Here is a 27,711-nt window from a genome sequence, read left to right on the forward strand (position 1 = left end):
GAGGCTATATAGGAGTACCAGTACCAAATCAATGTGCAGGGGTACGAGGTAGTTGAGGTAATATGTACTTGTAGGTAGGGGTAAAAGTGACTAGGTAATGAGTATAGATAACAGAGTAAAAACAGCGTACAGTGCATTTGGGAAGTAGTCAGACCTCTTGACTTCTTCCACATTTTGTTACGTTACTGCCTTTTTCTAAATTGGATTAAATAGTTTTTTCCCCCCTCATCAATCTACATACAATACCCAATAATGACAAAGTAAAAACATTTTTTTTTTTGTAAAATAAAAATACCTTATTTACTTAAGGCGGCAGGTAGCCTAGTGGTTAGAGCATTCCCCAAGCATTCCCTAAGCATTCCCCAAGCATTCCCCAAGCGGACAAGGTAAAAATCTGTCGTTCTGCCCTGTTCCTAGGCCGTCATTGTAAACAAGAATTTGTTATTAACTGACTTGCATATGTAAAAGTATTCAGTATTTACTATAAGACTTACTATGAGCTCAGGTGCATCCTGTTTCCATTGATCATCCTTGAGATGTTTCTACAACTTGGAGTCCACCTGTGGTAAATTCAATTGATTGGACATGATTTGGAAAGGCACACACCTGTCTATATAAGGTCCCACAGTTGACAGTGCATGTCAGAGCTAAAACCAAGTCATGAGGTCGAAGGAATTGTCTGTAGAGCTCAGAGACAGGCTTGTGTCGAGTCACAGATCTGGGGAAAGGTACCAAAACATTTCTGCAGCATTAAAGGTCCCCAAGAACACAGTGGAGTTTGCCAAAAGGCACCTAAAGGATTCTGACCATGAGAAACGAGACTATGGTCTGATGAAACCAAGATTGTACTTATTTGGCCTGAATGCAAAGTGTCACTTCTGTAGGAAACCTTGCACCATCCCTATGGTGAAGAATGGTGGTGGCAGCATCATGCTGTGGGTATGGTTTTCAGGGACTGGGAGACTAGTCAAGAACGAGGCAAAGATGATCGGAGCAAAGTACAGAGAGATCCTTGATGAAAACCTGCTTCAGAGCGCTCAGGACCTCAGACTGGGGCGAAGTTTCACCTTCCAACAGGACAACGACCCTAAACACACAGCCAAGACAATGCAGGAGTGTCTTCGGCACAATTCTCTGAATGTCCTTGAGTGGCCCAGCCAGAGCCCGGACTGTGCAACCTGACAGAGCTTGAGAGGATCTGCAGAGAAGAATGGAAGAAACTCCCCAAGTACAGGTGTGCCAAGCTTGTAGCTTCATACCCAAGAAAACTCCAGGCTGTGAAGTACTGAGTAAAGGGTCTGAATACTTATGTAAATGTGATATTTCAGTTGTTGTTTTTTTTAATAAGGCTGTAATGTAACAACGTGGGAAAAGTCAAGGAGGTCTGAATACTTTCCGAATGCACTGTATGTGGAGAGTGGGAAGTTGTGAGTGAGCATGTGGACGTGTTTAAAACACACTTTTTAGCTTTGCTTTTCCTTTGGGTGTTTTTTAGCCGGTCAGTTTTTTTTTTATTAGATATTTATCCTCTTATGTGAGTTGTGTAGTAAATATATCAGCTTTATTTTAATTGTTTTTTTTGTTGTTTTGTTTGTATTTTCCTGTAACGCACATTGTGTTGCATTCCATGTCTTAAATGTGCTGTATGAATAACGCTTGATATGATTTATACTAACGGGACATTTTGTTATTCCCCACAAGGTCAAATGCTTTTTCTAGGAGGTTTAGGGATAAGGTAGAATAAGGGTTAGTTTTAGGGGTTACGGTTAGGTTTTGGGGTTAGGGGGGGACCCAATAAGGTTATTTAAACGAGTGTGTGAGTGGAGTCCAGTCAGTGTAAGGTTGAGGAAAGTAGAATAGGCTCATGTCAATGGAAGTCTACAGTATTAGCAAACCACTAAAAACCTGGGCCAGCGAAGAAGGTACCATTTTTCTAGGACTGTATATACAGGCAGCAGACCGGCACAAGCCTTGGACCATGAAGTGGTGTACTGTACCATTTTAAGACAGACCCAAGACAGAGGAGCTGTTAAGCAGACCGGACCTGACTCAGAACAGTAGGGTGACTAGACCAAAGCGAACCAGAACAGAAGAATGACGTGAATGGTGTGAGTCACATGGGCCATACTCATCCCCTGAGGCTCCAGTACATCCCCCCCCCCCCCCCCCCCATTAAAAGCAGCTCAGAGGATGAAATGGAGAAAACAAAGACAGGACTGTCTAACTGTACAGCCTGGTGTCTGTCCTGCAGAGTGTGTGTGTGTGTGTGTGATCATCTCCGCCTCATTGGATTATCTCTGCGTGTTTGTTTTCGATGAAAGGATCTTGTCTCAAAACACGAACACAGCTAATGCCTCTCACTCTTTTCCTGCCAACTGGAGACCTGGCTAGCTGGGATGTACAAGTTTTCTCGGAGACCGAGAGATTGCCATCTCAGCCGTGTCAGAGCTACAAACACACTGATTTGTAGATATGTATCAGTTTCGTGATATTTTATGTCAAAACAAGAATGTGTTAGTCTCTGTAAGAGTTCTCCGTAAAATGGATCGTGTTGATTAGGCAACGCAATGGAAAACGTTTTAAAACCCTTTGCGATGAAAAAAAAAGAGTGTTTTTTATTGGACAAGTCCAAGTAGTCCCTCCGTAGTTAAGTCCGTTTTCTTCCTTTTGGTGCCTAATGAACACAACCCCGATGCCTTTGCTTGTGGTGTGAAGTTTTTATAGGAACCGCTAAGCTGAGCAAAGTAGCTCATAAAATAATGCTAAACCTCCTGTCGTCATTGTCTCTCTTTTTGTTCTGGCCCCCGAAAATGACAAAACATAAAGAAGGCAGACTGATATGTTGCTGATATCATTAACGTTGTACTTCTCATGTCAGCAATTACAAATAGACGCAGTCATGACATCCTATTAACATAACACATCTGTAAAGATGTGACTTTTTCTGAAAACAAAACTAACATTACATTTTTCCCCATGAAGTGTGTGTGTGTGTGTGTGTGTAGGCACTGTGTGTCGACTGTCGATCAGTGGGTGTTAAAATGTGTGTGTGTTTTTGAATGTATTTATAAAAAAAATAATTATAAAAGGGTAGTTCCACAAAATGAGTCCCTTTTAGGGTAGTGTAGCACAAAAATGACCTGTGTCATTTCACAAAACGTTTACATTCTGTCATGACGAGCACACGTTCAACTTAGTAAAAAAACAAACATGTTTTCCTATTGCAAGAGGTTAAATAAATCAAAGTGTCTGTAGTAAGTGCCAAGTAAAGTAAGTGATCATCACAATATTGACGATTTCATCTTCAATCAGCCATGAATGTCTTTGTGACAGGGGGAATGTAAGCTTTTTGTGTGCAACAGGGAGGGCAATTAAATGCCAGCTTCACCAAAACATGTACATTGTTAAAGGATTTCTAGCCTGTCTATTTATTTTGACGCATTATGCTCCACCCATTCACCACGAAACACCAGAAGTTTGGGAAAGAGAGTAGAACACCATGAAGTGTGTGTAGATCATGTTTAGATGGCTGTATTTTGCATAAACCTCAGCGTACGAGTCACTGAAGTGGAGAATGGGTCAAGAAGTGCAGTTACTTTGACAGTGGTAGCTATGCTGTGCAGTATGCCCCGAAAAGCTGTGCTCTGTTGGTGAAAAAGATGATTGATAACTTTTCATAAGTGCACTAGAAAGCACACGTTTTTTTTTTTTTATGCGTTTTTGTTTTCAAATGTCTGCAACAAGTAACAACACACATGGAACAACACACGAAAGTTACTCTGCATACCAGGCATTTTTGTAACCCTTCCCTATTCCCTCAGAGCAGAATCAAAGTCTTCCTCTGTGTGCATCGTGATGTCATTGAATTCCAACGCCTGTGTGTGCTTTTCTGCTGACTCACAGCAGACCAGGGAGAAGAGGTGGGATTTTAACTTGTAATTTCCTGTTGCACAGGAAACGCATTCTTAGCCCCAACTAGTTAGTCAAATTATGGGGCGTTCCTACTGCCAGTTCCCGGCAGCTTTTTCACGGCATCCAGGAATCTCTGAACTCAATTCCTAGGGGGGCCCTTTTAGTGTGTGAATGTGTGTGTAGCTTTTCCCCACTAGGAAAAATTCACTTGATAGGATTCATTGCTTTCATATATCAAAATGTGTGTGTTATTTTAGCTGCCTGCATACACCTCACTTACTTAGCACAATGCCCAGGACTAAATTAATGGAGCCTCCGTCAGTTTGTATAATGTGTAAATGTACACTCACCGGACAGTTTTTATTAGGTGCACCCTTCTAATACCGGGTCGGACCCCTCCTTTGACTACAGAACAGCCTCAATTATTCGGGGAATGGATTCTTCAAGTCGAAAACATTCCACAGAGATCTTGGTCCATGCTGATGCGATGGCATCACACAGTTGCTGCAGATTGGATGGCGGTACACCACTGCCACCAGCCTAAACCGTTGACAGCAGGCAGGATGGGTCTATGGACTCATGATGCTTATGCCAAATCCTGACTCTGCCATCAGCATGACACAGCAGGAACCGGGATTCATTGAACCAGTCAATGTTTTTCCACTCCTCACGTGTTGGTGATCGCGTGCCCACTTGTTTTTAACTGATATTAGTGGAACCCGGTGTGGTCGTCTGCTGCAATAGCCCATCCGTGACAATGATCGATGAGTTGTGCGTTCCGAGATGCCAATCTGCACTGTTGTACTGCGCTGTTATTTGTCTGTTTGTTGCCCGCCTATTAGCTTGCACGATTCTTGCCGCTCTCCTTCGATCTCTCTCACTAACGAGCGGTTTTTGCCCCCGTGACTGCCGCTGACTGGATGTTGTTTTTGTTTGTTGCACCATTCTCTGTCCAACCTAGACACTGTCGTGAGTGAAAAGCCCAGTAGGCCGGCCTTTTCTGAGATACTGGAACCGGCGCAACAGGCACCGGCGATCATACCCCACTCAGTCACTTGTTTTGCCCATTCTAACGTTCAATCGAACAGTAACTGAATGCCTGTCTGCCTGCTTTATACAGCAAGCCACGGCCTCGCGACTCACTGTCTGTAGGAGTGATCCATTTATATGAATGGGGGGGGGAGTGTATACGTGCGTAGGTCCAATTAGGTGTTAAGTTCTTACTGCAATTGTACTTTTTGTATTTAATGTGTACCTTTCCTAAACTAATACCAATTTAATTCCAGTTCCATATTAATTTAACACCAGTAAATTGTCTCACGCACCTACTTCTTCTTGTTTTGCTCACCATTTTGTACCCTTTGCTTTGTCTCATTGTCTCGCAGCACGATAAGGGAAGTGGGAAAGCACTGGCAAAGTACACCGCCCTGGAGGAAAAGGAAGCCCAGAACCTGGAAGTTGTAGCCTTCTGTGAAGACGTAGCAATGTAAGCTGTGTGTGTGTGTTCAGTATGTGTGTGTTCTGAGCACACACTTAGTACTGTGTGAGTGTACGCAAAGGAGTGTGCGCGCTCACAGTACTGTGTGTCTGTGCTGTAATTGTGTGTTTGTGTGACTGGGTGTGCAGCCTCACTCCAGTCCTTTGGGTAGAGTGATGATGTAGCTTGGCTCTGGAAATCGCTCTCCAGTGTGGTAACATAACATCACCAACAAAGCAGTGCACCACACGCACACACACAGCGTAAAAGCTGCCCCATCTACCCCCATCCCTAATGGGAAAGCCATCGTTATAGACCACTACGAGTCTTCACATGTAATTGAGAGTAATCTCGATGACAGTTCAGTAAGCGTCAATACATTAGTTCCTGAGTAAGTATTCAATTCCGTTCAGTAATGCTTTATTGGCAGAAAACGCAGTACATGTGCAGCACATATCGCCAAAGCAGAAGAGTTTTAGAAGAACTTTAGATCCCATAAGGAAGTACGGGAGGGGGAAGTTAAGTAGGAGAACTAATCACAGGTATTTAGTCAGTCTGTTATCTACTAGTTTCTGCATGTGTAATAGGCCAGCAAACTTCCAGATTTGCAAACTAAGGTAATAAAAAGTAGAGAATCAATTCTATGTAAAGGTGACGTACTAGATTTTAATTGGCTGATTTGTTTTGTTTTTTCAGACTGAGGTCAAAGTTCGCCCACGATGACCTCCACACCAACCCGGGGTACGTGCTGAGCGCGGTGATCCCCCAGAGGGACGGGGGAGGGGACAACGGCTGCAGCGTCAAGGTGTCCATCGAGATCTCTGAGTCCCAGGAGCCTGTCACTTTCACCTGCGACGGTGAGCACATATCACAACACCCTTATGAGGTTTGCTAAATTCTGAAACCTCGGTTGGAGAATTCCAGGATTCGGGCGCGAACACGTAGAGGCACAATCCTCCAAATGGGATTTCTGGATAACCGAGGGATTTTGGGAAAGTTTCTAAAATGTTCCAACCCTAACCCATACAGAGGTGCGCAGTGTCCTCAACCCTGGACCCTGGGTGTGCAGGCTGGTTGCTAAGATACCTTTATAACCATAAAAGTAGGTTATTACTACATGTAATGACCTCAAGGGGCTTCTTTAGAATGGAGCTCTCCCAGGTCTAATTGACCCAACTGCAACAAAAGGCATTTCCCCTTTAAGACAGAGCTCTTCAGATGACAGATAAGACTACTGGGCCAGAGGTCCAAAAGAGGAAGCAGCATTCTGGACAGCTAGTTTTTTTTCTTTTCCCTTTTTTTCTGGAAACACACCACATTCCCTCTCCTCACAAATAAAAGGTTGTGCCACTGCCCTGGAGCAGCTATGTCGGCCAAAGGCCTTCTCTATATTATGTTCACTCATTCGCCCACTGGGCTTTTGGTTCGATCTCTGGGGTTGCGTTGTCATTGGCTGACCCCAGGTTTGTAGCGCCGCCCCTGGATCCACCCCTCCAATGCCAGTCACTGATCTCTCTTGGCCTGGCCCAATGTGACCAAGTTCTCTAATGGAGTCTGCTCTGAACTCCCTGGGTCCTGGCAGCGAATCAACACCAGCCTTTTGTGTGTGGATTCTATCTTTCCTTAATTGCTTTTTTATTTTAAAACCAAACTGGTATTGCTTGCTCGTTCCTGTGTGTGTGTGGCCAGTCCCACTAACCCAGTCTCTCTGTAACCACACCAACTGGTCATGCTGCCTCTTCTTTCTCATGTACTGTACAGCCAGGCCTGATTCGCTGTACAGTACAGATTCCCCCCAGGGTTGTATGTTGGCAGACAGGAACAATGGCCTTCAGTTCTCTCTCTTTTAGGAGTGGGGGGAAGTGTACGGAGGGAACAAGAGCAGGCTGAAAATATATTTTCTTTCCCTCTTTCTCTTTCTTGTGTAGTAATCTGTCGCGTTTCTCTCTCGGTCTTCAGACAGGCCCCTCTGTTCCACTTCCACCAGCTTCCTAAATTTGGCGTGTGGAAAAATCTCCCGGGGTAAACAAAAACGCATTCCCAGATGACTCTTTCCCCAACTGCTACTGTTAGAGCTTCTCTGCTCTCCTCTGACATTCTTACTGTATTTAACAGCCAGACAGAGCTGAGCTAGCTTCTGTTGCTGGGGAGGGGAAAAAAAACGATTCGTTCTTTCTTAGGCTAGAACCTGCAAGATTTAGGTTAGAGATTCCTTGCATACCTTGGCGTGGGGAGAGAGGAAACCCAGGGAACTGGCCGAGGTGGATGTCTGGTGGCTTCGAGTGTGTTGGATGTCACCTTAGTCAAAGCCCTCGTTTTTAGCTCTGTCTGCTGCAGTTCTCTGATCTGAAAGGCCCCGCTCTCTTTGTCTTGTGTTCTCTCTCTTGCCATCATACTGTCTCTCTCACTGTCTTGCTTTCCCTTATGTTCTCTCTCTTGCTATGTTGCTCTCTTTTTTTTCTCTTTAACTGCCTCTTTAAATGTGATGAAGAAGTAGACAGTAAAATGCAGAAATGGAGTTGTTTAAATTCCTCGTATTGATGATGAGAAATGCAGTTGTTCCTGTCCCCGTTGGTGCTGAGGTAATACATCTGGGTTCTGCTTTGCCCTGGCAGGATCGCCCTGGACCTGGCCCCTTCCTGGCAGCTGATTGGATGTGAGCCCTCAATTGACATCACTCATTGGCTGGGTATTCAAGTGCTAGCTAATGAGTTGCTAGCGTCCTGCTGTGTTTCGAGACTAGTATTGTAATCGTAGACACCAGTCCTGCCCTAAAAATTGTCAGACTCCAACCACCCTAGTCATAGACTGTTCTCTCTGCTACCGCACGGCAAGCGGTACGTACTGGTCCAAGAGGCTTCTAAACAACTACCCCCAAGCCTTAAGACTACTGAACATCTAATCAAATGGCAACCCAGACTACTTGCATTGCCCCCCCCCCCCCCTTTTACACTGCTGCTACTCTCTGTTATTATCTATGCATAAGTGACTTTAATAACTCTACCCACATGTATATACACTGCTCAAAAAAATAAAGGGAACACTAAAATAACACATCCTAGATCTGAATGAATGAAATATTCTTATGAAAAAAAAAATTCTTTACATAGTTGAATGTGCTGACAACAAAATCACACAAAAATGATCAATGGAAATCAAATTTATCAACCCATGGAGGTCTGGATTTGGAGTCACACTCAAAATTAAAGTGGAAAACCACACTACAGGCTTATCCAACTTAGATGTAATGTCCTTAAAACAAATCAAAATGAGGCTCAGTAGTGTGTGTGGCCTCCACGTGCCTGTATGACCTCCCTATAACGCCTGGGCATGCTCCTAATGAGGTTGCGGATGGTCTCCTGAGGGATCTCCTCCCAGACCTGGACTAAAGCATCCGCCAACTCCTGGACAGTCTGTGGTCCAACGTGGTGTTGGTGGATGGAGCGAGACATGATGTCCCAGATGTGCTCAATTGGATTCAGGTCTGGGGAACGGGCAGGCCAGTCCATAGCATCAATGCCTTCCTCTTGCAGGAACTGCTGACACACTCCAGCCACATGAGGTCTAGCATTGTCTTGCATTAGGAGGAACCCAGGGCCAACCGCACCAGCATATGGTCTCACAAGGGGTCTGAGGATCTCATCTCGGTACTTAATGGCAGTCAGGCTAACTCTGGCGAGCACATGGAGGGCTGTGCGGCCCCCCAAAGAAACGCCACCCCACACCATGACTGACCCACCGCCAAACCGGTCATGCTGGAGGATGTTGCAGGCAGCCAAACGTTCTCCACGGCGTCTCCAGACTGTCATGTCTGTCACATGTGCTCAGTGTGAACCTGCTTTCATCTGTGAAGAGCACAGGGTGCCAGTAGCGAATTTGACAATCTTGGTGTTCTCTAGCAAATGCCAAACGTCCTGCACGGTGTTGGGCTGTAAGCACAACCCTCACCTGTGGACGTCGGGCCCTCATACCACCCTCATGGAGTCTGTTTCTGACCGTTTGAGCAGACACATGCACATTTGTGGCCTGCTGGAGGTAATTTTGCAGGGCTCTGGCAGTGCTCCTCCTGCTCCTCCTTGCACAAAGGCGGAGGTAGCGGTCCTGCTGCTGGGTTGTTGCCCTCCTACGGCCTCCTCCACGTCTCCTGATGTACTGGCCTGTCTCCTGGTAGCGCCTCCATGCTCTGGACACTACGCTGACAGACACAGCAAACCTTCTTGCCACAGCTCGCATTGATGTGCCATCCTGGATGAGCTTGCACTACCTGAGCCACTTGTGTGGGTTGTAGACTCCGTCTCATGCTACCACTAGAGTGAAAGCACCGCCAGCATTCAAAAGTGACCAAAACATCAGCCAGGCAGCATAGGAACTGAGAAGTGGTCTGTGACCTGCAGAACCACTCCTTTATTGGGGGTGTCTTGCTAATTGCCTATAATTTCCAGCTGTTGTCTATTCCATTTGCACTATTCCCCTCAGGTTCTCTGTACCGGTGCCCCCTCAGGTTCTCTGTACCGGTGCCCCCTCAGGTTCTCTGTACCGGTGCCCCCTCAGGTTCTCTGTACCGGTGCCCCCTCAGGTTCTCTGTACCGGTGCCCCCTCAGGTTCTCTGTACCGGTGCCCCCTCACGTTCTCTGTACCGGTGCCCCCTCAGGTTCTCTGTACCGGTGCCCCCGCATGTTCTCTGTACCGGTGCCCCCGCACGTTCTCTGTACCGTTGCCCCCGCACGTTCTCTGTACCGGTGCCCCCGCACGTTCTCTGTACCGGTGCCCCCGCACGTTCTCTGTACCGGTGCCCCCTCACGTTCTCTGTACCGGTGCCCCCTCACGTTCTTTGTACCGGTGCCCCCGCACGTTCTCTGTATCGGTGTCCCCGCACGTTCTCTGTACCGGTGCCCCCGCACGTTCTCTGTACCGGTGCCCCCTCACGTTCTCTGTACCGGTGCCCCCTCACGTTCTCTGTACCGGTGCCGCTGTATATAGTCTCGCTATTGTTATTTTACTGCTGCTCTTTAATTATTTGTTCCTTTCTTTTTTTATGTTTTCTTCTTAAAAAAATTGTTGGTTACGGGCTTGTAAGTAAGCATTTCACTGTAAGATCTACACCGGCTGTATTCGGCGCATGTGACATAACATTTGGTTTGATTCGATTCTCCCGCTTTAGACCAGACCCAGCCCCCAAGCACCTACGTTGGTGTGCGTGTGTGACCACGCAAGTCGCAAACATTCCAGCACCATGTGTGAGTTCGTAGCGACACGCAAGAGGGCTTTTTTTCAACACACACTCTCCGGAATGCCAGCCTGGTCCCAGATCTGTTTCCGCTGTCTTGCATCCTCCAATGGCCATAAGAGGCAAGGCAGCACAAACAGATCTGGCAACATGCTCCCAAAATGCCCTCTCTTCAGTTGTTGACCAGTTAGCCTCACAGGGATCCTTAGAAAGCCACCTCACAGCACCCAGCCACTACCAAGATGTGACCAATCATAACGCTCTCTAAATTCACCAATGGGCCTTCTAGTATTGAATCCTTAATACTAAGTCCAGTCCATTCCTCTGTAGGGTGTGGGGTTGTTATTGCTGGAGAGCCCGGGGTGGTCTGTGTGTGTGTGCTGGCATCAAATGGAGGAAAGAACCCCCCCCCCCCCCCCCCCCCCCTTAGAAGTGGCAGAACAATCTGTTTTGTGTCAGGTTACACATGCACTGCACACACACAGTCACATACACACGTTTCATTCTCTGCCAAATATTTCCCAGGAAACATGCCCATGTACACGAACATGAGGCTTTTCCAATAACACAGTATCGTAATGCAGCCTGAGATCATTCCCTGAAACGTTTTAATTCGATTTACGATCGGGGAGATCAAATTAGCCTGGTCTCAGATCTGTTTGTGCCGTCTTGCCAACTCATATACGCTCATTGTCAAACATTTCAGAAACTGGAAACACTTATCTCCCTCACTAGCTTTAAGCATCAACTGTCAGAGCAGCTCACAGATTACTGCACCTGTACATAGCCCACCTATAATTTAGCCCAAACAACTACCTCTTTCCCTACTGTATTTATTTTATTTATTTATTTATTTTGCTCCTTTGCACCCCATTATTTTTATTTCTACTTTGCACATTCTTCCACTGCAAATCTACCATTCCAGTGTTTTACTTGCTATATTGTATTTACTTTGCCACCATGGCCTTTTTGCCTTTACCTCCCTTATCTCACCTCATTTGCTCACATCGTATATAGACTTGTTTATACTGTATTATTGATTGTATGTTTGTTTTACTCCATGTGTAACTCTGTGTCGTTGTATGTGTCGAACTGCTTTGCTTTATCTTGGCCAGGTCGCAATTGTAAATGAGAACTTGTTCTCAACTTGCCTACCTGGTTAAATAAAGGTGAAATAAAATAAATTGTCACGCCAGTGACAAGGAGTGGGCGAGACGGCACCTACAGATCTCGGACCAGGTTAGGTATGAATATAGTTTGACTTGAACCACCCACACTGTAATCCCATCTGAGAGGACCTTCGCGATATTGTTTTATGAAACCTCTATCTGGCCAATTGTTGACTCCTTTTTTCCCGTGAGCGATAGTTTCTGACTCGTTTCGTTGAGCCTCTTGGACTTGAATTCATTACTTTATTGGGTGGATCAGAAGCTCTTCATTCCTCGTTTAGTGAGCATCTTGCTGCTTCTCCTTCTCCTACCTGTGGCCTAGAGGTGGACAAACGGCACCTTGTTTTATTAGTGTGGTGGCGTCCTTGTGTTCACCTGTCCAATCATGTGTAATCAGTGATTCCTTCAAGGAAGGAAGGATGCACTTTTAAGGAAATTGAACGGGGGACTTTGTATGCCATTGTGCTTGCTTTAACTCTCACTCACTCACTCTCTCCCCCCCTCCTCCTCCTCCCTTAGTGAGTTCTCCTGTTGAGCTCCTCATCATGCAAGCCCTGTGTTGGGTCCACGATGACCTCAACCAGGTGGACATCGGCAGCTACGTCCTCAAGGTCTGCGGCCAAGAGGAGGTGCTGCAAAAGTGAGTCGCGCCCATATGCGCAAAGTCTCTCACTCAGACACACACACACACGCACGCACACACACACACACGCACACACACAAATGTAAAACCCTGGCCTCCACATTTCCCACAATCCTATAAGCACACACACAACCACACACAACCCCAACGCTGACACCTGCGTTTCCCCTCAATCCTGCCTCTTAAGTGTCCTCTCGCCCTCGCAGAGAGAGGAGAAGAGGAGTGAGAAAACAATATCAACAAGCTCACTGCCAACATTCCTCAAGCAGGGAGCCATTTTTCTTTAATTGTGTTAGGAAAATGTTTCCTTTTGGCCGTTTTGCCAGTTCTGTTGCAAAAGCAACAGTCAGGAGGGCAGGGGCTGCTATTACTAATTAAGAACAGAGGGATTGTGCAAAAGGAGGTTTTCTTTTAAAGACTTCTTTGGCATAAATCCTCTTAGGTAAAGTGTGTGTGTTGGTGATGCGCCGGGTTGACTCATAACCTGCAGTTATATCCGCGGGCCCGGCAGGTTTAGGGTCGTGAAATATTATGCTGCTGAAGGGGTGCGTGGGTGTGGGTGTGGGTGGGTTGAATAAAGAGAACTCTGCATTATACATGTGTCATTCTTGTGCAATTCATACCTAGGCTACATTTTTATTCCATTATTTATCTCTAGCGTTAGGCCCTGAAGTTTAAGCTTACGCACTAACTACGTGCGCCAAATACACGGCAATTGCCAAGTGCTTTTGGGAACTTGGGCAGAAAATGTTGACTTCGATCCACTGAGGGAAAAAAAGGACAATGTTGGAGTTGAATTCAATTTATTTTTAATTAAAAAATAAAACATTTAAAAAATGGGAAAATAGTGAGGTTGAAAATAGAGAGAAGGGAGGGCCAGAACAGTAGCCTAATGTTTGGGAAATATGTTGTGTGTGATTTGTGAGGCGCTATACAAATTCGACAGTCACAAGACGGGGACTTCAAGTTTGGTACGTCAAGGGACATGTACTGTTCAGATGGGTTAAATGGAATAGTAACTGAAGTCTGGACGCTGACTGTAGGCTATAACCTTTCACATAGCCTAATATATTATCTCCGGCAGCATTAAGCACGTTGTTTCAGTAAAATGATACACCAAATGTACATTTTCACTCGGGAACAGGAGTGGAGAAATACGATTTGATTTATTTCAGCGTCTTGAGAGAATGAATGTGTGGTTAGGGACTGTCTGTAAAGTTGCCATCTTTATCAGCGTCATAAAAGCTGATTTTAGTATTACGACCACATAAAATATGCATCCAAGCCAAACTGAAATCTTATCAGGAACATGTTGGGTCACAGCTTTTAATTCCTTTAAAACCGGTCCAACTGATGTTTGGATGGAAAATCATTCCCATTATTTTTATTTTTTTTGTTATTGCATTTTCTCCACGGTCCTTCAATGTCTTTGCTGCAGGAGAGAAGAAGAGATGAATGAGAAATGTACCAATGTCAACTAGATTGAAGCATGCGTTCTATGACATGTATTTTCTGGTGAGCAAGGGTTTATTTAGTGTTCCAGGGCAACAAGTAATGACAGAAGAGAAGCTGCATGTATCTAATTATAGTTGACTAACAAATAGTCTACCAAAGTGTTGAAAATTATAAGCAGAAAAATAGGCATATCTAAATTGAGCTTGAAAAAAATCCTACGTCCTCGACAAAAAATTGTTTGGGTGCGAGCCTCAGGTTTTCACTTTATCTAATATAGTCAGGCGGTTATGGATGGGTTATTAACAATATCGGGCGGCTGCGGGTGAACAAATAGCTGACCCGCGTAGCGTGTGTGTGTCTTTCTGTGTGTGTTGCTTGCATGCACTACATTTTTAGAGACTTGGGTCAGTTTCGCTTTGTGTCGAGCTACAAATTCCCCACTGTGTTTATCTCTACTCTCCCGGCCTTGTCTGGTCTTGGCAAGCCCTCAGAAGGTCTTGGAATGTTTCCATTGCTCCCAGCCCCCGCTAAGCATAGCATCTCTCTCGGGTCAGGTCCCCCTCTGGCCCTTTAGATTCAACTCTTTAACTTTAAGTGGGTTTTAAGTGTTTAGTTCTAAGTTAAACTTGGGTTTAATGTCCTTGTGTACACCAACGGCCTTAACCGATAAATCTGAATTACTATGGCCTAGTTCCATTTGGCCTACTTCCTCACCATTGAACACCATTGATTCGAAAGGTTAGAGTAGGTGGAAACCAGAAGACGGACGTTCCATCATAACCTATTGGAAGACTAGTTGGAGCCACTACCATATTGCTGACTCGTCCCTTTTCCCATAATTTGAGATCTATGAACACCAAAAGGATAGGTGGTAAGGGCTTGGGGCTAAGTGCTGAAACGGAACTGGGCTCATTCCTCACAATGTTCTGAGCATAATGCTATAACTGCTGGGTGTTGTTCATGAAATAAAAACAAACTTGTGCATTTCTTATTGGACCAAATCCAGGTTGTCCCTTTGTTTCCTTCTGTTTGGTACCTAATGTGCAAGACCCTGATATCATATTTGACCTTAGACCACCTGTGGCCCTGTGTCCTCTCCATAGTAAGCACAGCCTGGGCAGCCACGAGTACGTACAGAACTGCAGGAAGTGGGAGGCAGAGATCAAGCTCCAGCTGCTCTCACAGAGCACCATGAGAAGGGATCTGGCACGAACGGTAAGACCCAAACCAACCAACCAACCTACCAATCAGTGATGTAGCACTTTGATGTGTGTTTTAAAGCTCAAAAGTAGCATAAGACCAGCTAAAGGTCAACGGCCTGGAGGAAAGTTAATGAAATAGACAGACAGATGTCCAGAAAAGAAGACTTGCAGGGAGACGGGCAGGGAGACGGGCAGACAGGCTGGCTATCATAAATACCTTGTTAAAGCAAACATTCAAGAAATACTGACCTTATTGGTAAGACCGACCCACGCCATTTGAAACCTAGCAGTGTCAGGCCTGTAAGTTCAAGGTTCTTCCCATACACTTCAAAAGCGTGTACACTTCAACAGTGCCGTCGTTCACCGTCAGATGCAATCATATTAAGACCTTTCATCAAAAGCTTGTCAAACTGCACTCCAGAAATGAGCCGACTTTGAAACCCTAGTGTGATTTTGAGGGCGGCCGCAGTGAAATGTCATGGTTTGTTGTGCGCACGCAGGCGGAAGACGACACCTCTCAGGTGGACTTGGAGAGGCACTTGGGCCAAGTGGAGAGGCCGTTCAAGGAGAACGTCACCAGGTAGGAACATGCCTTTCTTTTTGCTCCTTATCGCATCATCTTAGCCATTGTCTGGAGCCAAACATGGCCATCTAGAATTCCCGATAACGGCTGAGATTTCTGTGATTGGATCATTCTCTCTCTCTCTCTCTCTCTCTCTCTCAGACAAGGCCTGGCCGACTATCTGGAAGGCTACCACAATCAAGTCAACATCTGCCTGCAGAATGAGGTAGCTTATGAAGTTAATTCACGTCTTTGACACTGAACTGAAGACCCTAAATGTTTCTGTGATAGCGGATGTGTGTGATGGTTGTGGTGTAAAATTGCTATCAGGCGTTGAGTAGTGGTTGTTCATTGTGTGCGTATAGTTCACACATGCTTGCGACAGGCCTATAAATTCCTGGATGACATGTGCTCTATAAATGGCACATCTGTTTCAAGAATCACTTGAATTGTTGAGTAACCGAACAGAGATTGTGTACACACACACACGAGACAATGACTTTGTTCTATCTCAGAGCACCCAGTATAAGACGGTGGATCGGGTGGTGCAGACAGTGAAGAACCTCTGCTGTGCCCTGGACGAGGTGGAGACGCAGGCCATCACAGAAGCAGTGAGAAGGGTTAAGCGTTCTGTCAACCTCCCCAGGACACGCTCGCCAGAGGTGGGTCCAATCATGTATAACCATTCTATGAATATATAAAGGTGCAGTACCAGTCAAAAGTTTGGACACACCTACTCATTCCAGGGTTTTTCTTTGTTTCTATTGTCGACATTGTAGAATAATAGTGACGACATCAACACTATGAAATGACACATAGTAGTAACCAAAAAAGTGTTAAACAAATCTAAATGTATTTTATATTTGAGTTTCTTCAAATAGCCACCCTTTGCATTGATTACAGCTTTGCACACTCTTGGCATTATCTCAACCAGCTTCATGATGTAGTCACATGGAATGCATTTCAATTAACAGGTGTGCCTTGTTAAAAGTTAATTTGTGGAATTTCTTTCCTTAGTGCGTTTGAGCCACTCAGTTGTGTGGTGACAAGGTAGTGGTGGTATACAGAAGATAGCCCTATTTGGTTAAAGACCAAGTCCATATTATGGCAAGAACAGCTCAAATAAGCAAAGAGAAACGACAGTCCACCATTACTTTAAGACATGAAGGTCAGTCAATATGTAAAATTTCAAGAACTTTGAACATTTCTTCAAGTGCAATCGCAAAAACCATCAAGCAGTATGATAAAACTGGCTCTCATGAGGACCGCCAAAGGAATGGGAGACCCAGAGTTACCTCTGCTGCAGAGGATAAGTTCATTAGAGTTACCAGCCTCAGATTGCAGCCCAAATAATTGCTTCACAGAGTTCAAGTAACAGACACATCAACGTCAACTGTTCAGAGGAGGCTGCATGAATCAGGCCTTCATGGTCGATTTGCTGCAAAGAAACCACAACTAAAGGACACCAATAAGAAGACGAGACTTGCTTGGGCCAAGAAATACGAGCAATGGACATAAGACCGGTGGAAATCTGTCCTTTTGGTCTGATGAGTCCAAATTTGAGATTTTTGGTTCCAACCGCCGTGTCTTTGTGAGACGCAGAGTTGGTGAACGGATGATCTCCGCATGTGTGGTTCCCATCGTGAAGCATGGAGGGGGAGGTTTGATGGTCTGGGGGTGCTTTGCTGGTGACACTATCTGTGATTTATTTAGAATTCAAGGCACACTTAACCAGCATGGCTACCACAGCATTCTGCAGCGATACGCCATCCCATCTGGTTTGCGCTTAGTGGGATCATTTGTTTTTCCACAGGACAATGACCCAACACACCTCCAGGCTGTGTAAGGGCTATTTCACCAAGAAGGTGAATGATGGAGTGCAGCATCAGATGACCTGGCCTCCACAATCACCCAACCTCTACCCAATTTAGTTGGTTTGGGATGAGTTGGACCGCAGAGTGAAGTAAAAGAAGCTATATAGTGCTCAGCATATGTGGGAACTCTTTCAAGACTGTTGGAAAAGCATTCCTCATGAAGCTGGTTGAGAGAATGCCAAGAGTGTGCAAAGCTGTCATCAAGGCAAGGCAACATTGAAGAATCTCAAATATAAAATACTTATTTGGTTACTACATGATTCCATATGACATCCATTTGATATCTTTGCTATTATTCTACCATGTAGAAAATAGCAAAAATAAAGAAAAACCCTGAAATTAGTAGGTGTGTCCAAAATTTTGACTGGTACTGTATGTCTATTGGTTGGTCACTTCTACCTGTCTCTGTCTTTCTGTGTCTGTGTCTCACTGCAGTGATAGGGCGTAGGATAGTTTTACAGGGGCTGTAATTCTGGCAGTTATCATATGTGTACTTCTCTATCTTAGGTGGGCTCCAAATCCTCGGCAAATGGTGAGTCCTACAACAACCAGTCACATTTTTCACACACATCAAAAATTTGACACCGCAATATGACTTTGATCAGTCCATAATCGCACACAGTGGGGCAATTCCTGCTTCCATAAATCAACAACAAAAACAGTTAAAATAATTTGAGCTCACGTAACCCTCTGACCCATCCAGGTCACCTCAGCCCCGTGGAGGAGTGCATGGGCTTCCTAACGGACGCTGTCTACGACCTGGCCAAGCTGTACTTGCGCTCCTTCTGCCCCGTCTCCTCCTCTTCCCCCGACCCCTCCTCCAACTCCCAGCATACCGAGGGGGAGTCTGCTGCGGAGGGGCGTGGCAGCAAGGAGGCCTCGGGCACCACGGACCATCTGCAGTTCACCCTGTTTGCCATGCACGGCATCCCCGCCGTCTGGGTCAGCAGGTGTGTGTACCCCCAGTCCAATATACCATTTTATGTTTTCTGGATTGCAGTAAGGAAGACAACTGAGACTATAGTTTCCACCTTTTTAAGAATGACTTGACCTCAGAACTGATACTCTTGTTGTCTTGCTCCTCCGTTGTTTCTCTCCGTGTCTTATTTCCCCATCACTGTATCCAATTCCACCAAGGCTTTAATCTATTTATGGTGTCTTTCTGTCTGGAATAGACTTGAGCCAACCTTTCCATTCAGTGAGCACAATCTTGCACGACTTGGGGAGTGGCACATTTTGTGACTGTCTCACTCCAGGGTTGTGTTCAATTTGGTTCACAACAGAAAGAGCTTTAAAATGTTTTGCAACGGAAAACAACAATGTGCGTTTCTTATTAGACGCTTATTGGACGTTTCTTATAGTACCTCCCTGTTTCAGTCACTTTTTTTCCGTTTGGTGCCTAAAAAAAATCCAGGCTTGATGGGAGAGGGCGAGGTCCAAAATGCCACTGTAAAACGCCGTCCAGGACCCAAGTATTTTTATGGTTGGCAGATGACTGCTTCAAAAAGAGAGGATCTGGTTAATAACAGGCTGTTTCTTTCTGCCCGTCATCCATAGGGCCTCGTCCAAGAGCTATTTTTAGGAGATATGGAAAACATTTTTGAGCACCATACCAAAGGAGGCCCGAAAATATTTATCCCATATCACAAGGCCAGAAGTGCTCCCTTGAAAATGTTTAGTCCCGAACGAACAGCTACTCTGTGTTCCCAAATTATTTCATGGCTGGAATCGTCCCTCGTCATCATGGCTTGAGTGCTTTGCTCTTTTGTGGCTAGCGTCCTATGACAAACACGAATGCAAACACACACACACACACCATCTGTAGGCACAGTGATGCATCATGTCACCAGCGACAGGGGAGGCACGCATACCATGCTGTGTCGAAGCACAAGACTGATGGCATTGAGCAATAAGAAATATTTTGGAATCCCAAATGGTTCACTGCCTGGTATTGTGCTCATCAAATGCAATGTCTTTCATAATGTGAAAGAAATGGAACTGTTTAAATAAGAGGAGCCAACTTTAACAAAATCTGCATTTGATAAATGGTTCTGAGAGCTCTGTTAGTGGTGTATTAAAGAATGCACGAGTGTGGCTTTATTAGGTACAGAGGACGACTGTTTGTTATGGACAAGAGTCTATTCTCTCTCTGTACATAGATGGGATTTTAACTTGTTCATTCATAATTTGTTCATTTCTTGCTCCCTTCTTTTTGCAGCTATGAGAAGTACTACCTGATGTGTGCTCTGACTCACAACGGCAAGAACCTGTTCAAGCCCATCCAGTCCAAGAAAGTGGGCACCTACAAGAGCTTCTTCTACCACATAAAATGGGACGAAATGTACGTGACTCACTACCCTCTAGCCATAGAAATACAATGGCTAGTTATAATAGTTTTTATGTTGAATTATGTGCCTCTACCTTTCACGTTTGCCTCTTTAGGATCAAAATGTAGACTAGGATCAAATGTTCTTCGCTTTCTGTCATGCAGGCTCCAACACAACCACGTAGCATGACAGTAATACAAAACTGATAGCCAAGACAAGGCGAGGTCTGTTGTTACCCATAATCAGTGTATCGTTCAGCCTATCACTGGATACAATTACGAGTAGATAGATAGCAGATTCCACTTGCAGACACTTTGATCCAAAGCATCTTGCAGGACAGTGAGGGATGCTGTACGTGTTTTTGTATGTGATCCTTGCGGGAATTGAACCCTCATTCCAACTGAGCCACAAACCGTATGATGATGATGATGATCTAAGAATCTACTTGCAAGCGAGTGGGAATACAGACTCATAAGCTATGCAAGTTCATACTTATTCACTATTCTCACTCCGATTCCCTCTCCATTTCCCACTCCGATTCCCACTCCTATTTACACTCTTCCCTCTTTCCAGGATCAACTTTCCAATGGCGGTGTCCCTGCTTCCATTGGAGTCGATGCTGACTCTCTCCCTCTTTGGGGTCCTGAACCAGAACGCCAGCGGCTCCCCAGACTCCAACAAACAGCGCAAGGGACCAGAAGTGCTGGGCAAAATCTCCCTGCCCCTATTTGACTTCCGACGGTGATGCGCAACACGTTTTCAGTAGTGTGGTTGACTGTGCAATTGCTGTTTGTGTGTTTGTTGTGTTGTATGACATTCGAAATGAGTGTATTTCAAGAGTTGATTGTGTTAATAGCTGTCTATTGGGGATTCAGAATGTTGGGGTGTTTTGTGTGTGTGTAGCTTTGTATGCTAATGCTTATGCGTGTGTTTTTCCAGGGTGCTGGCGAGGGGAACCAAGCTGCTGTGTCTGTGGACCTCTCCTCAGGCTGCCTCTGCTGCAGCCGGGATCCGGAGGAAGAACCTGGCCGAGAGGATCATACTGCAGGTGACTCCACGACTGTACACAGCAATACTGTACCCATAGAAAATTAATAGAGCGGGCCTTTGCCGTCCAAGTCAATGTTCTGCGATTTTCTTGTGTGTAGGTCCTGTTCAAATGCAAATCTTCCCTCCCTTTTTCAAAGCAATCAGTGATTCAACACAATTGGACAGGTGAAGCCAAGCACCTGTTCAATCGTGTTAGATCAGTTTTAACCTCAAGCAAAATTGAAGAAAAAGCTTTTTAATTTTTTTATTTTTTACTTCAAACATTACCCAAAGTCTCTCTTACACAGTCCCCTATCTCAAACACATTTCCCATTTTGTGGTGACCTAATGTTTGTGTACCCATGCAAGTTTGTGTGTCTGCCTAACCATTCCATGACACCCCCCCCCCCCCCCCCCCCCCCTCCCCCCCAGGTCGACTTCCCCAGCCCAGCAGTGGACGTGCTGTACGTGGGGCCCCAGGAGAGCCCCTGCCCTGACCCCAACACCCTGGAGGAGCTGGACCCTGACCTGCGCCGCCGGGTGGAGAAACTTTGCAGCCGAGCCTCTACCTTCGGGTACTGTGTCTGTCGTCATGATATAATACATGCGTTATGATGACACAAACTGTTATGAACCTTCCTTCTTAAGGCCCTACATATCACAATCATAATTATGACACAGCAGTTGTCATAAACCGTCATGGCAGCTAGTGTCTCACGGTTTATGACATCTGCTATGTCATAATAAGAAGGAAGGTTCATAACAGTGATATGTAGGGCCTTAAGAAGGAAGGTTCATAACAGTGATATGTAGGGCCTTAAGAAGGAAGGTTCATAACAGTGATGTGTAGGGCCTTATGAAGGAAGGTTCATAACAGTTTGTGTCATAACTTTGTCACGTCTGTTGACATAAGCTGATACCAGCTGCCATTATGACAACTGTTATGTCATTATTATAATGGTGTTATGTAGTGCCTTATGAAGGCTTTATCCCCAAATTACTCTCCAGTCCTCCCAGACCATAGATGTCTGTTCTCATTTCAGTGTCTGTTCCCCCAGACGTTTAACTGTGGGCATATAAATACCCACTTAAACCCACCCCAGGCTGCCAGCCAGATTCATGACCCTTTTTCCCAGCCTCCACAGAGAGCAATTTCTTCTAAAGCGCTAATCCCTTTTACTTTCTCTGAGCTTTCTCTCATTTACTCCGATTTATAACCATATGGTTTTGCCTTCTGTTTTGTTTGGGTGTATTTCCGAGTCCTAAAGGTTATCTCAGAACCAGAGCTAACCTGAAAGGCTGTCCACAGCATAGCCTGTAGACCAGGGGTTTCCCAAACTGGGGGCACGTTTTGGTTTTTTGCCTGAGCACTACACAGCTGACTCAAATAACCAAGTCATCAAGCTTTGATTCTTTGAATCAGCTGTGTAGTGCTATGGCAAAAACCATAACGTGGCACCCAGAGGTGTCCCCAGGACCTGTGTCATCAGAGGGGATGAGCATTATATGAACTGTTGGTGGGATTTGTGGCAAGAGAGTGCTGCACTGCCGTCTATCGTACAGCTTTCATTCATAGTGTTCATTACCACACCGTAGCAAAATGTTTTGCAATGGAAAACAAACACAAGCGCTTCTTACTGGTCAAGTATTGATAGTTCCAACCCATTTGACTTTGCTTCAGACCCTTTTTTGGTGTTGTTTCGTGCCTAACTGAACATGACCCAGATGGTGATGACCATAAATTACATATAGAATCTGAAGAAAGTGATTTCTAATAGGGTCTCTGTTGTAAGAACCCTGTCAGCGGTAGCAGTGGTCTATGTTCTGACTCACCGGTATCACCCCTCTCTCTCCTCCTCCCTCCCAACCCCAGGTTGACGCGGGCTGACCGCCAGCTGCTGTGGGACCAGCGGCACCACTGCCGAGCCCACACCCACAGCCTGCCCAAGGTGCTGGCCAGCGCCCCCAGCTGGGACTGGGGCAGCATGGCTGAGATTCACGCCCTCCTCCACAACTGGCCCTCACTCCAACCCGTCTGTGCCCTGGAGCTGCTCGACTCTAAGTACGTGTGGTGGACACACAGACACAGAGAGAGAGGCAGACACACACTCAAACTTGATTTTAAGCTGTGGTCAATAGAAACCTGCGGTAGATAAGTCGTATTTGTAAAGTGGGAGGTGTGCGAGTTGACGTTTACGTTTTACGTGAGTATGTAGGTTAAAGGTCACCCTCAAGTTTGACCTGCCTGTCTTGCTCTCTGTCCTGCAGGTTTGCTGACACAGAGGTGAGGAGTGTGGCTGTCAGCTGGATCGAATCCAGCAGTGATGACGAGTTGGCCGACTACCTGCCTCAGCTCGTGCAGGTGAACAGTCTGTAGTACACACATACACAGGTAAACAATTTGTTAGTGACCCTGACTGCTTTTCTCACCCACTTGTCCTTTTCCGTGTCCTTGTCGCTCTCTCAGGCGCTGAAGTTTGAGTGTCACCTGAAGAACGCCCTGGTGATATTCCTGCTGTCCAGAGCACAGGGCAACGTCAACATCACCCTTTACCTGTACTGGTGAGTCTCCACCGGGGCCTAAAATGAACACCAACCACCAGCCCAAATGCGGGTCGATTTTTGGTGTTGACGGATAAGAATGTAGAATTCACCAGCCTTGTTGGCAGGTGCTCACGCTCAGGGGGATATACAGTGCGAGCAGCTCATAAAAATAGTCAGGTATACCCATACAAGTGCAGGAAGCCCAAACAGATTTAACATTTGACTAAAACACAATCACCTCAACTTGCTTACGTTTGCATACAATCACATATCTGTAACGCGTGGGAATACTTTGGAACAAAATGAAAGTCACTTGGAGATGTTTTCTTGGTGTTTTTACAGTCTTTTATGTACCAAAAAAATATATAAGTCAATAATTATTCAGAAAACTTGTTGGGGGGTAAATAAAATCACCAGCAGTTGGAGATATCTGGTATTTGATTTGAATTATTTATTAGTATCCCCATTCGCCAATGGCGACGGCTCGTCTTACTGGGGTCCGACACATAACGAAAAATACATTACAGACAAACTTTACAATGTACATACACTGCCGTTCAAAAGTTTGGGCTCACTTAGAAATGTCCTTGTTTTTGAAAGAAAGACCAAAATAAATCCCATTACGATAACATCAAATTGATCAGAAATACAGTGTAGACATTGTTAATGACTATTGTAGCTGGAAACGGCTGATTTATTTAATGAAATATCTACATAGGCGTACAGAGGCCCATTATCAGCAACCATCACTCCTCTGTTCCAATGGCACGTTTTGTCATTAGAAAACCCTTTTGCAATTATGTTAGCACAGCTGAAAACTGCTGTTCTGATTAAAGAAGCAATAAAACTGGCCTTCTTTAGGCTAGTTGAGTATCTGGAGCATCAGCAATTGTGGTTTGATTACAGGCTCAAAATGGCCAGAAACAAAGGCCTTTCTTCTGAAACTCGTCACTCTATTCTTGTTCTGAGAAATGAAGGCTATTCCATGCGAGAAATTGCCAAGCAACTGAAGATCTCGTACAACGCTGTGTACTACTCCCTTCACAGAACAGCGCAAACTGGCGCTAACCAGAGTAGAAAGAGGAGTAGGAGGCCTCGGTGCACAACTGAGCAAGAGGACAAGTACATTAGTGTCTAGTTTGAGAAACAGATGCCTCACAAGTCCTCAACTGGCAGCTTCATTAAATAGTACCTGCAATACACCAGTCTCAACATCAACAGTGAAGAGACGACTCCGGGATGCTGGCCTTCTAGGCAGAGTTGCAAAGAAAAAGCCATATCTCAGACTGCCCAATAAAAAGAAAAGATTAAGATGGGCAGAAGAACACAGAGAAACTCTGCCTAGAAAGCCAGCATCCCGGAGTCGCCTCTTCACTGTTGACATTGAGACTGGTGTTTTGCGGGTGTACCTTGAATTCTAAATAAATCACTGACAGTGTCACCAGGAAAGCACCCACACACCATCACACCTCCATGCTTCACGGTGGGAACCACACATGCGGAGATCATCCGTTCACATACTCTGCGTCTCATAAAGACATGGGGTTGGAACCAAAAATCTCAAATTTAGGGTTTGGCCTGGGTAGGCCGCCATTGTAAATAAGAATTTGTTCTTAACTCACTTGCCTAGTTAAATAAAATAAAACCTGATGTCAGTACATACACACGACAAGTAGGTCACATGGGGGAGTGTCGTTGTGCCGTGAGGTGTTGCTTTATTAGTTTTTTTAAAACCAGGTTTGCTGTTAAAATGGCACGGAATGGAAAACGTTTGAAAGCATTTTGAAAAAGGGTTGTGTTCTTTCTTACAAGTCCGGGAAGTCCCTCCTGGTTTAAGTCCATTTTCTTCCGTTTGGTGCATAATGAACACGACCCTGGTTTGTCCGATCCCATTATACTCCCCTCACTCTCCCCACCAGGCTACTGAGGGATGCGGTGCAGGACCCCGCGTTTGGCCGGAGGTACGACCAGGTGCTGGGGGCCCTGCTTTGTCTGTGTGGGGCCGGCCTCCGGGCCGAGCTGGACAAACAGACCCGCTTGGTCACTCTGCTGGGGGTGCTGGCCGAGAAGGTCCGACAGGCCGGGGGCTACGCACGACAGGTGAGAGGGCCAGGAGGCATTCGAACACACACCGACAGACACACACCAACATATATATATATATATACATACACACACACACACACACACACACACACACACACACACACACACACACACACACACACACACACACACACACACATAGTAGATGGTATTCTAGTAGTATCTCACAAGCCTCTAAAAGGGCTTGATAACACTTTATTTTACGGTCTGCTGTTGGGGCGGCAGGTAGCCTAGTGGTTAGAGCATTGAACTAGTAACCGAAAGGTTGCGAGATCGAATCCCCCGAGCTGACAAGGTAAAAATCTGTCGTTCTGCCCCTGAACAAGACAGTTAACCCACTGTCCCTAGACAGTCATTGAAAATAAGAATGTGGTCTTAACTGACTTTATCTAGTCAAATAAAGGCAAAATAATAGACAAATAAAATACTGTATTTAGTTATGGTCTGGATGTCTTGTTTAACTACTTATGTTATTTACCAATTGTGTTTAAGTGCCCATTTTTTATGTCATAATTTAAACCGTGAAGGCTTGACATTAATTCAACTATTTGTGTGTGTAGGTGGTGCTCCAGGAAGGTCTGGAGAGGGTGCAGTCATTCTTCCAGAGGAACAGCTGCAGACTGCCCCTCAGCCCCAGCCTGGAGGCCAAACAACTCAACATCAAGGTATGTCCGTTGTCCAACAATGGAAACAGTCACCCAAAGCACGACCAGCCTGGTCCCAGGTCTGTTTCCTATGGTCATTGTCATACAAGACGGCACAAACGGATCTGTTACCAGCCTAAAGTTTGACCGTACACTCAGCAAATGCCCATTTGACCATGGGGTTACTTGTTTGGTCCGTCGCTTACTGGAGGCTGACATGTCAACTGATCAGCATCATTTCCTCCATTTCAACAACAAATTGCCATATCTCGATGACCCATACTGTAGTTGTCCAAGTGGCTGATCAAGCCGTCATAACCTCCACCATCCAAATGCTAACTGGCACTTAATCTACAGGTCACTTCAGTTACTTCCTAGTTACCCCCCCCCACCACCTCTTGTAAGAGGCCATTGACTAGAATACAAGATCTAGTCCCGTACATCTACTGTAAGTGTGTAATGCAGGCATGCTCTTCCTTGTCCTCGGCGGCTCCCCTTTTTCCTTTCTGACTGAGCGCTGTGCTCCGCCCGCACACCCCCACCATGTCTCTCACAGCTGGGCAAGTGTGTGTGGCTGCTTGTGTGCGTTTTGTGTACTGTGTGCGTTTTGTATATGAGATTATCTGTATGTGTTGTTAGTGTGTGTTGTGCTCACCGATGTATCTGACCCCAATCTCATACCAGACAATCCAAGGTGATGCCCCCTCACTGAATAAAATCATCCCCCCTTTGTCTCCCAAAAGCAGGCCAGTGCTCCCAGGGCAGGCTTGTATAACTAACCACAGGCACTCTCCTCTCTCTCCCCTTTCTATTTTTTCTCTCTTTCTTTTTTCTCTCTTTCTTTCTTTTTCTCTCTCTCCCTCTCTCCTTTTCACTCTCTCCCTACTTTCTTTCTCCCCTCTTTCTACTCTTTCTCCCCTCTCTCTCTCGCTCCCTCTCTCTGTGTCTGTGTACAGTCGTGCTCCTTCTTCAACTCCAATGCGGTGCCCCTGAAGCTGGCCCTGGTGAACGCTGACCCTCTGGGAGAGGAGATCAATGTCATGTTCAAGGTGGGAGGCAGGGCTGGGAGTGCAGTTTGGCCTTTTAAATCATAATAAATAAGAGGGGGGGACCTGATCCTAGATCATCACTCCTAGACAGATTAGACTACTAGATTATTTTTCTGTGACGCCAGACTCAATGAAATATGCACTTCCAAGTTCCATGAACAAGCAATTTATCAGAGGTGTAATACTTAGTAGTCCGTGACATGTCACTGGAAATACCTCGACACATTTTCGAGCCGTTCTCTGCATGAATTAATGGACAGTTAGTCATTGCTTTGGGAGTGTTTGAAGCATGGAGGAATGTAGGAATAGATTCTAAAGAGTTCCCTTGGTTTTGATTTGCTGCCTTTAAGTGTAATTTTTTCCAACATAGAAAAGAGATCAGTTACTACAATCGTTTGCATCTTGTCTTTGGTTTCGTAGTTAAAACAGCACCACCTGGTGGCATGACAATATCACCAAATTGGGCTCTGTCAATATAATGTGTAGGGAAG

The 27,711-nt window shown here is 45.5% G+C and overlaps 1 protein-coding gene across 1 annotated transcript in view; it reads left to right on the forward strand.

Moving 5' to 3' along the window:
- Positions 1-27,711, forward strand: part of LOC110492171 (phosphatidylinositol-4-phosphate 3-kinase, catalytic subunit type 2 alpha) — a 51,659-nt gene that overhangs the window by 16,720 nt on the left and 7,228 nt on the right. Inside the window, exons 3-21 of the mRNA XM_021566244.3 lie at positions 5,298-5,398; positions 6,086-6,246; positions 12,305-12,425; positions 14,987-15,098; positions 15,586-15,665; positions 15,810-15,873; positions 16,163-16,309; positions 18,029-18,053; positions 18,225-18,471; positions 19,740-19,862; positions 20,422-20,589; positions 20,788-20,896; positions 21,310-21,452; positions 22,751-22,939; positions 23,146-23,239; positions 23,345-23,439; positions 25,341-25,521; positions 26,088-26,192; positions 27,128-27,220. Of these exons, the coding sequence (XP_021421919.2) occupies positions 5,298-5,398; positions 6,086-6,246; positions 12,305-12,425; positions 14,987-15,098; positions 15,586-15,665; positions 15,810-15,873; positions 16,163-16,309; positions 18,029-18,053; positions 18,225-18,471; positions 19,740-19,862; positions 20,422-20,589; positions 20,788-20,896; positions 21,310-21,452; positions 22,751-22,939; positions 23,146-23,239; positions 23,345-23,439; positions 25,341-25,521; positions 26,088-26,192; positions 27,128-27,220 (2,358 nt within the window). The remainder of the gene's footprint in view (positions 1-5,297; positions 5,399-6,085; positions 6,247-12,304; positions 12,426-14,986; positions 15,099-15,585; positions 15,666-15,809; positions 15,874-16,162; positions 16,310-18,028; positions 18,054-18,224; positions 18,472-19,739; positions 19,863-20,421; positions 20,590-20,787; positions 20,897-21,309; positions 21,453-22,750; positions 22,940-23,145; positions 23,240-23,344; positions 23,440-25,340; positions 25,522-26,087; positions 26,193-27,127; positions 27,221-27,711) is intronic.

This window comes from Oncorhynchus mykiss, chromosome 2 (assembly GCF_057628025.1).
Source record: "Oncorhynchus mykiss isolate SJ-2025 chromosome 2, ASM5762802v1, whole genome shotgun sequence".
Lineage (NCBI taxonomy): Eukaryota > Metazoa > Chordata > Actinopteri > Salmoniformes > Salmonidae > Oncorhynchus > Oncorhynchus mykiss.